Here is a 12,685-nt window from a genome sequence, read left to right on the forward strand (position 1 = left end):
GTAAAAACATAATCTTTTATAAAAAATTAGTCCCATTAATATTCGTTTAAATTTATTATTATTTTTCTAACGATGGGCTTATGGTACAAAGTCCTGGTTTTAAACCTCACCCAAAAATAAAACTTTTTTTTAGAAAGTTTTTCTAGTCTTTAGCCCTTTTTTTAATTCGCACATCAAAGAAATCTTGTGTAGCCACCAGATCCACTCAGAGAGAATGATTTCTGGCGGAAGTTTTCATTTGTTTCGTATTTTCATGCAGAAAGTAGTTCATATTCTCCCCTACTAAGAGAGGGAGAGATTCCATTAAATAGATTCCAAAGAGAGCTACTTTTAAGCTCCCATCCTTTCTCCAAAGATTTAACGTCGTATTACATAGAGAGTTTATAACATAATGCTACAACTCCTTTTCGGAAATATAATAAAAAATATTAGGGAGTGAAAATAAATTAAAAAATATTAAAATCTTTACCGTAGCAATCCATGAAGGGTTCAATACTTTGTAAGAAATTACTGTTTCTTAAACAATAGTTTTACATGGATGTGATTTGTTCATGATCAACGTCCAGATGTTTCGCTATTTAAGCGTATCTGGTATCTCCTACTTTATAAAGGCTAGGTGGAGCCCACAGGGTTGCCTCACAGCTAAAGTAATAGAATAAATAAGTATCTACAACAGCTAGATTTGAACCCGAGTCCTTGGTGTCGGTAGCACAGTAAATTACTGGCTGTCACCCCACTACCCCAAATGAAAATAAATATTATAAAATCAAATCAAAAATATTGATGAACAATTGTGAAACAAAATAAATTATAAAAAAATTAATTCAATACACAAAACAGAAATCTTTTACTATTATATGTGGTGAATAGAATGGTCAAACGTTACAGTGGAAAACGCATAAACGGTTCAAGGAACTACTGGAGAGGAGAAAATCTAGAACTATCAAGGCCATCATATTGATAGGTGTTTGAACAGACAGAAATCGAAATTACGAAGAGATAATAATAAATGGTTGAAATAATGGGATAGGAACCTGGAAGTTTCTAAGGAATAAAAAGAATGCAATAACAGTAAAAGGGCTATGAAATGCATTCTATTGGTAAAATGTGCTAAGTAATTTTTTATTTTATTTTTATTTTTGAACGGGAATGGTCCATTAAATTGCAAATAAAACGCCAGAGCTGTACTGATATCGATCCGGTAGAGATGAAAGGAATTGAAAGTGGCTAAAGGAATTAATAACAACCAATCACCAGGACATGGAAATAATCAAATTTATTAAAGTGGGACTCTCCAATTAGAAGGTATTAGTAATCCTTTTTCCTACAGCCATATGCCGAAAGAATAGCTTCTACATATGTCTAATAGTATTACTTGAAACAAAATAGAGATTGTACTATATAATATTGAAACTAGGAAACTTCAATCTTTTCAGCACTAATGAAGAAGGAAGATAACAAATAACAGGCTAGAAAAAGTTTTATAAATCGAAATAAGTAGTTTAATAAAACATATCTATATGTATGAGACAATATGATTTGTTATGAAACTACCTAAACAAACAAAAATATTACCTTATTAAGACAAGTATTAACAGTGATACAGCGGATGTTCGATATCACCCAATACCACCTATTATTTTTTATATAAAAATATATTCGTTTGTTGCTTGCGTAAGATCTCCAAATGTTTCTAGCCAATTTACAAGCTGTTTTTGAAATATAAAGTCGTCCTGGAAAGGTTTTTAGCTATTTAATCCTGGATTTATTTCGAAAATAAAAAGTAGTTAATAACATTAAACTTTATCGGTAAATAACTCAAAATGTATACATTTTTTCATAAGCTATAATTGAGAAAGCGTGGTGGCGGTAGTAGTGTGCTAACGCGCATGTCTACCAATCCAAAGGTTGCGAGTTCGAGTCCCTGACCCTACCCGGGATTTTTTCAAGCAATGATTATACAATACTCACTCACAGCCTCTCTCCAGGAATTTTTGAGGCCTTTTAGCCTATGAGTGGCACTCACAAAAACAGGCATGGAAGTGACGAACCCACGCTATGAAAACTACTTCAAGAATTTGTATTTCCGTAGTACATCTCGCGCATCGCGACCTCCATAGTCTGTCATGACTAAAAAAATAAAATAAATAAATAAATGAAAAAGTATACAGAAAGAAAAAAAAGGCCTAATTTGGACATGTTTTAACAAAGGTACTAAGAATTTTCGATATCGGCCATTTCCACCAAGGGTTATAGGCAATTTTTTTATTTCTTTTGTTTAAATAGGAGAATTTATTCTCCTATTTAGACTAAAGAAATCATTGAAATCAAACAATTATTATTAAAAGAATGGCTTATAGAACGTTTTCCTTATATTAAATGCAAAAAAATGTATAGAGTTTGTCACGAAGATACAAAAATTTATTATTGTACGTAAATGTTTAATTACAAATGTTGAACTAAATTGACATTAAACTTCTATAGCATTTTATTATATAAAATGCATACTTGAATCTAGCAATAGCGAAGCATTGCAGGGTTAGCTAGTGAACTAATATAATACATCATAAAAAAAATATATTACAAGAAGATGAGACGGTCAAGGAAGACGTAAAGGGAGATGTAGAGCATCGATTCAAAATTTTTAGACTAAAAAAATATTATGGCACCTTTGTTGAATTCAAAAAAATTCGTGGCACCTTTGTCGAACTAAAAAAAAAAAAATGTAAAACTATCGTCACAATTAATTTTAGAGCCAACTAGTCTTTGAGAATATAAATAAAATAGTGCAAAGTAAATGCTGGAATCCACTGTATATTTCCTGTGTTAATTTTTTTCTTGTAATATTTTGAGTATCATTCGCTTTTGACCCACTTTCAGAACCGTGTAAGTTTTCATAAAACATAATCTCATAATTACGAATTTTATCACAAAAGAATATTTTGCAAAAATGATGTATTTATTAATGACTCATGTCATCATTAGATTTAAACGAGAGAAGAAGGTTAAATAATATATAAACTATTCATCACAATCCTCTCACTTTATTACATCCTCCAATAAAGCAGTTCCTTCGAGTCCTTACTTCTTGCAGAGATGTAATATTTCTCAATATGGGCCTTCAAAGGCAATCTCGAAAAGCTCTTCACGCCATGTAAGTGGCTCCAAAGAATCTTTATCAGCACATCTGAGGAGTGCGGAAATGAGTTTCTGATTAAATATACGTCATTAAAGTATTCCTAATTTAACAAGAAAATAGGGAATTTATCGATAAAAATGGTGTTTATTATGATTATTTTCTTGTGATAAGTTTTGTATACATTTTTAGTAAAAAAAGTCTACTAAGTGCATGGCTCAGTAAGTTTTTTGGTTTGGTCCTGTTTAAAAGTGTAAAACCAATTGATCCTATAAATAGTTTTAATTGTGGAACTACACAGATACACACAGTTATTGTAAGGTTAAATGGAGGGTTGATGCCGAACTCCACGGTAGTATATATTGAAAATAATTTATGTAATTTAAATTTAAGATTGAATCAAAAGATTCAAGGTTAATTATTTGTTGTCTGAAAATATAATCGAAAGGAAGGCGAGTTCTTGAAAAATAGGGGTATCAAGGAAATTAGTTTTTCGCATAGATTAACGAAAGTAGTTAATGAAATTTATAAAAGATATGTCAACCCTCATCCCGAACTGTTCATAAATATTAAACTGAATCGGACAAACCTGTTTTGAAATATAATTGTATCAAGTAAACAGGTCTACTAACGCTTAGGCGAATGTATTGGGAGAAGTTTGCTAACATTTATATTAGAATACCTCAACCCTAATCCGCGAATTTTCTTCAAATTTGGGCCAAAATAGGAAGAGCTGTTTTCGAAATATAGCTGTACTTAGAAAAATATATTTATACGTAAGCAAAATAGTGCTCGGGCTCAGATAAAACCGAAATAGGACCAGTAGAAGTAGATCAGACTTACAATTCCATCGATTATACGTGAACATAAATTTGTCTACTGACATGCATGGAATCAAATTTATTCGTTGATGCCTAGATATAAAATGAGAGTGAAAAAGTTTTGTTCTGGAAACATAATCCTTCTCTTCCTTTGACAATTAAAAAACCATAAATTAATAAATTGTTATTAAAATAAGTAAGAAACAATATTTTTCTGGAGCTTATACAGTAGTGCTCGTTCCGTTACTTATTTTTTGTTATATTATACGAAAAATTAGCTTGCCCCATGCTTACGATGTATCTTTATCACTTTCCAAGAGAAACCTTGGCCTTAATCGATATCATTGATGTCCAATAAATTTGATCGAAGGAAAATCTATTAGTCAAGCGGAGTGAAGTATCAGAACAACCAATGAAGCCATTGGAAAAATTAAACCTCAGTCATTAGTATTCAACAATTGTGTGATTCAATAGAGACACTATTTACTAGTTTTAGATTAATTATCGAAGCTTTTGTGGCCAATGTTCTTGTATCATGGTTCCTAGAGTCTGGGTTCGATTTCCATCATGGGCAGAGAAATGTTTACATTTAAATGTCACATAATCTTAATGAAAATCTCCTTTTTTTTTGTAATTTCGGTTTTATTGAGGTTATGAGAGTTATTGAAAAACAATTGTTGTAATTAAAACAAAAACACATCACGTAACCACTTATATCATTAGACCGTAATATATCACTAATAGATAATTTGACCTGGAACAAAAAATTGTATAATAGCATGAAAAAACAATGTTTTTCATAGTAGATTATAGGGCATAGTACAGTGATATTTTAATTGATCATTTATCATTTTTTAACCTAAACTTTTGAGAGAGATAAACTATTTTTTATTTTTAAATAATCCAATATGCCACATCCAGATGTAATAAGTAATTACACTGCTTATAACCATCCATATGGATTTAGCAGACCAAACAAATACAATGAAAAAAAATGTGAGAATAACATAAATTTAAAAAAAAATCAGTAGCAAATTAATTAAATAATTAAGAGTAAGGAAATTAAAAAAAAAAAGTTAGTTAAGTCAAAATCAATAAAAAAAACGAACGACCTTCACTAAGGTCTTAGGATCGCTACCATTCCAACTTTTGAGTAGGAAAGAGGGGATGGTTGGAGTTGTATACTGAAAGAATGGATCAGAATGATGAGCTTGTGGTGAAAGTTGGAGAACTTGGATGACATAATATTTTAAAGAAGAGAATTAAATATTAGGACTCATGAAAAAAAATATATTTGAGATAAAAGTATATATTTTGACAATGTTATTATATTTTTAATGTATTATGATTTTATTTAGTTATTATGACAATAGGGTTGACATGTGATAATATATTTTAATGTATTATACCTCTATAACGTTCATTTCCTTGTTACAGGAGCTCGAGTACAGAAGACGTTCCTCGACCGACAGAAGAAGAGCAGTCTTCACAGACAGGAATCAGTTCAAGTACGCCAGGCGATTGGTGGTAAAGATGGGAAGTGCCGTCATCACCAGAGAGGACGAACATGGATTGGCCCTGGGTCGGCTGGCTTCGATAGTAGAGCAGGTATGCCAATTATAATTATTAGTAGTATTTTCCCTAATAATTACTAGTTCTTAAGATTAAATCGTAGAGTGAGTACTACAACTAGGTAATTAGAAATTTTACAAAGTGTAGGTTTGTACTAAATGGCAGGTTTACGAATACATCAACAGAACCGTAACTGTTTTAGAGATTCCACTAGAGTATTGTAGTATCGAAATAATTTGCGGATTACAATGATTTAAAATTTCATAACACATCTGATAAATACAGTCCCTGATATAAATTCGAATTAATATCTGATTTAGTATCAGAATTCGAAAAAGATTAATGTTCAAAAGCTCATCCGTTGAAAATTCCAGTCATGTCTGCAGGAGAAGAGCCGGGAAATACAATAACAGTTGTGAATACAATAACACCCTCAAAGGATAAATTAAAGATTAGTGTTATAGAACCAAGCAACGGATTCCAGCTAATTTTCTAACAGACCTTAACATAATTAGTATGGACTTGAAGTTTGTTGAACCAGGAAGTATTTCTGAAAGTGGAAAATCTGTAGTCGAGTAGAAGCCTATTTTATATTTTTAAAAAATTATAGTCCAGGATTTTAGAAGAAAACTTTGCCTTATTTAGTCGTTTGGCAGACCCCTCAAACGGTTCTTAACAAAAACCAATTCCACTTGTTTTTGTAAACAATCCTGTATAGTTTTCCATAACACAATCGATGATTATCTAACTTTTTTTTAATAAGTAAATAAATGTTTTTTTAGTTATTTCTTTATGATCAACGATAAGGTAACGTGCTTACAGAAAACTCTAATTATCAATTTTCTTATTTTCAGTATAGAATCGAATCACTGGATTTATAAACTTGTTTATTGCTCTTATGTTCTACATTAACCATCAATCGACTTCAAAATCCTGGTGGAAACTGAGTTATAGCAAAAAATATTAAAATTTTTACTCTTTTTTTTCTATATAACTTCAAAACCAGGCTTCCTAGCGAAAAGGCATCTGTTTCAAGAATTCAAGAACATAAAATTAAATAAAAAATTTATATTAAATGTGCAAATTGTCTTTTTAATGTAAAGTATGATATATGATATATCAATTAGAGTTAAGATTAAAATTGGTTTTATCAACTTTTACATGAAAATAGTAATAATATATAACATCCTTTTCAGTAATATAGACGTTCTAAAGTCACAACATTGAATTTTGTAGGAAACGTTCCTCGACCATTTCAACCATATTCTCGAACCAAATTTATAGAGTTAGACTCTTCTTTGAGGCACAACTTTTTTTTAAAAAATACTTTTTATTTATTGATAGATATTACAATCTACAATACACACATTTGTGGCCAATAGGTAATAGTGATGAATGATCACATTCATAATAAAATAAAATAAGAATACAAATAAATAAATTAATGGAAAAAAATTCTCTTAAAATATATACAAACAGAAGGATAAACAAAGTGAACATAATCAAACTATGTGCATGTAAAAAATAAAATAAAAAAATATAAGGTCTAGTCACATTTACACTCTTATATACAATATTTGCATAATCGACGTGAGGATCCCTGAGCCCACTCTATCCCACGTCGAGGCACAACTAAATTACTTGTTTGATTATTATAATGGATATATTATCGCCAGGAAGCCAGGTTTAGAAGTTATATACAAGAAACCAAAAAAAAAGAGCGACTATTTCAACGTTTTGTTTTGCTACAATTCAGATTTTACAAGGAATTGGAATTCGAAATTTTTTTTCTTACTTTTTGAATTAGTTTCGACGACTTACCTAAAAAGTAGCATTCCACGAAGTACAAATTAATCCAGCGTTTTTATGTAGCTACACACTTGAGATAGTAATCAAGCATGCTTGAGGCAGTGTTTAAGACCTCTACACACGCTCAAGCGTTAAAAAAAAAACAAGGAGATGAATGCAAAAATTATTTATTAAATAAATCAAAAATTTGTATCCTTTTATGCCTCAACACTTTTATTTTTCACCAGTCCAACGTTTCGGCCATTTTAGCCATCCTCAAGGACATCTTCAATTTCAATTTCTTCCTTACATTAATTTAAAGTTACTTTTCCAGGCTATTCTGCCCAGGTCATTTCCTTTATTATAAGTTAAAGGCCTATTCTCTTAAATTTAAAATCATTAATATTCAATTTTTCTTATATAAGACCATCCACAACAAATACACTACCATACAACAAACCATTTATAACCGGTTATTATTTCAATTTCTTGAGACAAGGTAATTATTTATTAAATAAATCAAAAATTTGTATCCTTTTGTGTCTCAACACTTTTATTTTTCACCAGTCCAACGTTTCGGCCATTTTAGCTATAATTAATGCAATAATTATGTTTAATGCTGCTTCAACGAGAGCAGATACGGCGGATTTTCTTTCAGGTGAGCCTACACTTGCCAGATAGTGATATAGTCTTTAATTAACGAATAAATCAACCCCAGTCCAGCACGCCTTAAAATTGTTTTAAACAATTTAAATAACAATTGCTTATAGGAGATTCAAATATAAATTGATATCGCCTCACCCCAGCCGCGAAAACATTTACTCAAGAGCAGACAGTGTAATCCTGTCGCCAATAGCTGACGGCTGCAGAAAACTTCCTCCTGGAACAGATAAATCCCCAGATCCATCTTTATCTCCAGGCTCCAAGAGATAGCTACTATGTTCTTAGGCTCCCTGGAGATTCCAGGCTATTGTTCTAACTTGAGGCCGAAACATTCTCCCTGCTCCTCTGCTTTTCCATTATGACTTTTCTTCGCTCTAGGGATTGGTCTATTTACAATAAATATTGTTAACACGTCTTTCGGAGTACTTAAAATTGAAACAGCTTATTATAAAATTTTTAAAAGTTATATTTTAAATCGGAAATTTAGTCCCGTTCTCTGATATGAATACAAACCTAGAAGAGAATATTTGAAATGTAAAATTAATTGTAAAAAAGCAGAAAATAAATAAGTAAAATCCCTTCAACTTCTTATTTCGTTACGTGTTTAAATAAATATAATTAGAAAAGAAAGTCGAGGGGGGAGGGGTGCGGTCAGAAAAAGGAATAAAAAGAACATAAATAAATAAAAAATTATTTATTCATGTCCGTAAAAGCATGAACATATAACAATATGTGATAGATAAACAATGAAGCCATGAATACATATTGTTTATTTATTTATGTTCTTTTTACAGACCGCACCCCCGACTATCTTCTCCAATTATTAATCTACGGTCAACTATTTAAACCTTATCATAAATATATATACTTTGCTTTAAGAAAAATCATGTATTTCACACATCTGAAAGTGACTACAGACATACATTTAAGATATACCAGTTACAATATTTATCCTATTTTTAATCATCATTTAAGATTTTATTTCAAGAGATGTTTTTAAGATTTGTCTATTCATTAAAAGATCTAATGTCGCCTACTGATTCGTCTAGAGCAAAACCTGTAAATTCTTTGGGGAAAAAAAACTATCTATGCGACATTCAAACATTTGATCACTCACTACCACACTGAGTGGACTGCTTTTTCCCATTTGCATTTTTCCCGAATCATCAATCACTCACTCACTTTAAACAGTGACTTGGAATTAGTTTATCCCCAGTGCTTCACAAGCAGCTCTGATACCTTAACTTAAGTCTTTTAAGTTGGTAGCCATCTTTTACAGCACAAAGTATGTTGACTTTACTTTGCGATACCTACTTAATTGACTTTCTTCGACAGCTCTCTTAGCCTTTTTGTTATTTCGTTACCATCAATAAAATAAATTAATGTTTACAACTGACATAAAGAATATCTAAGGTGCGTTGATATAACATACGATATTTCCATCAAATATATCATGTTTTTAGAAATCTAAGCACTTTTGAGGTGTAGTCCTACAAGGTTACAAATCTACGTGGACGTATCTCAGTAGACGTTAAAATCAAGAAAGGAGCTTATTTTTTTCCGTATATTATTTATTTAATTTTAAATGATAACTTAAAAATACTTAAACTTATAATAATATTAATTGTTCGAACTGGTTTAGGTGGCAGAGTGCCATGTTGGAGGTCGAGAGTGCATCATGGTTACCAGTGGAGCCGTAGCCTTTGGTAAGCAGAAGCTAGCACAAGAACTTCTCATGTCACTGTCAATGAGGGAAACACTAGCACCCAAGGACCCCACAAAATATGTAAGTGAGAATTTATATAAAATATTTTTTAAAAAATACAAAACCATTGTTTTTTACTAAAACAAGAAACTCAAGCAAAAATTAAAAATGGGTTCAAAGAAGGGTTCAAAGAAATTCCAATTTCTTATTAAACGTTCAGCTTTTTGAATTTTTTTCACAGTAACATTTTAATGCAGCTTTTTTCCTGTTTAATTAGAGTCATGTTTAATTAATTTTCTTGGAAAAGAAAATTAGAAAAATTTCCTTATATAGCTGTATTTATATTTATTTTTAATTTAAGACATTTTAATTGCTGTTCTTGACGAACTCATTTTAAAATTGTTTATATGAGCTAATTACTATTAATTAATCATGAAAAACAATTCATTGGTTCAAGCCAACTAGAGAAAGTAAATAAATGCTTTTCATGGAATATGAGAGAATATGTGGTATATTTTCCAAAGTCTTTATAGTATATTTTTATCTAAAATGTTTAGATTTCGTAGGCTTAAATCTATCGTACTCAGTCAATGTTTGAGGAACTAAAAATTATCAAAATTATTATTTCTTTGGTAATTAAATGTTGAATTTCTCATTAATGATCTGATTTAGGAGATATGAATATAAACACTGAAGACCCTTTAAAACAAATTCAATCAGTGTTTTAGAAAATTCGTTGGTAGTAAATTAACTAATACAGGTCAAAATAACCCTCGATCTAGGTCCTCATTCTTTCGTTAATAGTGACCATCCGTAAAAATCACAACTATAATATTATGATTTAATTATATAAACTTTTTAGACTATTTTTTTCTTACATTACAATAATTTTGAGTTTTAAGTAAAAAAGGAAACAAGGCTGTTCTTTGTTTCTATTGTTTTGTGATTTTATAGTATTCATCTTCTTATTTTTCATATTTAGCCAGATTTTGGATTTTTAGGTATATAAAAATTAGTAAAATTATTTATTTAAAATTTTCCATTCAAAACTGGTTAAAATGCAAGACTGTCTAAATTAAATTAAATAAATAAATATTTAGCTACAACTCAACTATACAATTCACACACAACATAACATAAGTAGATCCCGAAGATCAAATAAATGGTAAATGATAAGGAACTTCTTGTTCAAATTGTACGCCCTTTTCAAGATGTTTAAAAAAATAAATCTATTGATTCAGATGACCTATAATATACAAAGTTTACCCAACGTTAGTACGCGTTAATGTTACTGCCACAATAAAAAAAAATTGAATTACCAAAAAATGGAGTAAAATGTGAGCATATTTTAACTGGCATATTTTCAGGGAAGCCTCTGAATATTTCAAAGATTTACAATCATACCGCCTCCCCAAAAAATAGGGTATGGAATATCCCATAACAGATAAAGTGTTAAAATAAGTCCACTAGAAATGATTAGGAAAACTTGTGAGCAAAATATACTTATATTTCATCACTGTGCAAACCGATCGACTCAGGAGTAATTATTTGTGAAAATTATCACTACCTAATTAATTTTTATTTACAATAACAAAAATCAACTTTAAAACAAACAAAGCGATACAAATCGGAGGGGATAATTTATTCAAAAAGGGGTGACCTTCAGTTCTCCAAACATGGGAATGTCCTTTGAATACATAGTCAAATCAGGGAATTGTAATCACCAAAACAAATGAAAAGTGTGATCTGGATTAGGACCGTTAAATCGGATTGTTATGGATCAAGCTACGGTAAATTTGGCCTGCATCAATAAACGAATCTGTATTTTCCTCTATAATGCATATTTGTGATTTGTATTCCAATTCAAAATTGGATTACCTATTTTTTAACCTAATGGGGATTAAAACAGGTTCATATTGTTCTCTTTTAGTTTTTCTTTGTCTATTTAATTACTAATGATGTTCACACTTCTGTATAATTTGACACAGAATGTATCGTTTGCCAATTAAAGCCTCATACGTTATTTAAACCTTCATTTCCTAACCAATATTATTAGCACCTGAGCATAATAACAATCGAATATATTGAATTCGTGAGTGTTTTTTAACAGATGAGCTTATACGAATATTCATTTTTTTTTCATACCCTCCTGTAATTATTTTAGTGGGTATTTGGTACGTACATACAGGAGGTATGCTATATGTATAGCGGGGTGTTAATGATACCTTGGATTTCCTTTTGGCATTATAAGGTTAGGTGAGGGGTCCAATGAAGGTTGTAACTTGGTTGGCTTACGCTAGTGGATTATTGGAACGGGGAGTGGCCGTTCCGCTGGTTGTACGAATATTCAGAATGCATGAATATTTGATATATAAAGCCATGACATTTCATTCAATGGTTCAGTAAAAGGCAGAAATTTTTCATGTTTTAATAATTAAAATTGCCTTAATTTAATTGAAAATTATGACATTTCTAAATTATAACACAATTTCATGTATAATAATCACAAAATTCATAAAATTAATACGAAATTTAACTTCTGCTTCATCGGTATTTAATAATTCTAAATTTTTAGTGCATGTGTACACTATAATTTTAATTCCATCACTATATTTTAGAATAATTTTCGCTTTTAACTTACAGGAGACAGGTACCTTGCTTGAGCCAAGAGCAGCTGCAGCGGTTGGACAGTCCGGTCTCATGTCTCTTTATGACGCCATGTTTGCTCAGTATGGTGTAAAAATAGCACAGGTAAGCAAATTTAATTCTGCTGTTTAAACAAAAAAGAAAGACAACTAAAAATAAATTTTAAACATCTGTATTTTATCTTAACGGCTCTAGAGCTCTCACTCAGCCTCCACTGACTTTCAATACCAGTGAAGTGGCTGGGAGAGAAGTACTGGGATCTCGAGGAGCCCGTATTGCCTTTCACGTGAGGGTTTGGAATTTCCAAGGCTGAATGTGATTATAGTAGACAGTTTTGAATTTGTGTATATTTAT

General features: G+C 30.7%; 1 protein-coding gene across 1 annotated transcript in view; it reads left to right on the forward strand.

Moving 5' to 3' along the window:
* P5CS (Delta[1]-pyrroline-5-carboxylate synthase) overlaps positions 1 to 12,685 on the forward strand; it is a gene marked incomplete at its 5' end in the record, with an annotated part of 157,565 nt that overhangs the window by 17,562 nt on the left and 127,318 nt on the right. Inside the window, 3 exon segments of the mRNA XM_014433225.3 lie at positions 5,395 to 5,565; positions 9,623 to 9,766; positions 12,329 to 12,436. Of these exon segments, the coding sequence (XP_014288711.3) occupies positions 5,395 to 5,565; positions 9,623 to 9,766; positions 12,329 to 12,436 (423 nt within the window).

The sequence above is a fragment of the Halyomorpha halys genome, unplaced genomic scaffold, assembly GCF_000696795.3.
Source record: "Halyomorpha halys isolate HHAL.00 unplaced genomic scaffold, Hhal_1.1 Scaffold1170.1, whole genome shotgun sequence".
Taxonomy (NCBI): Eukaryota; Metazoa; Arthropoda; class Insecta; order Hemiptera; family Pentatomidae; genus Halyomorpha; species Halyomorpha halys.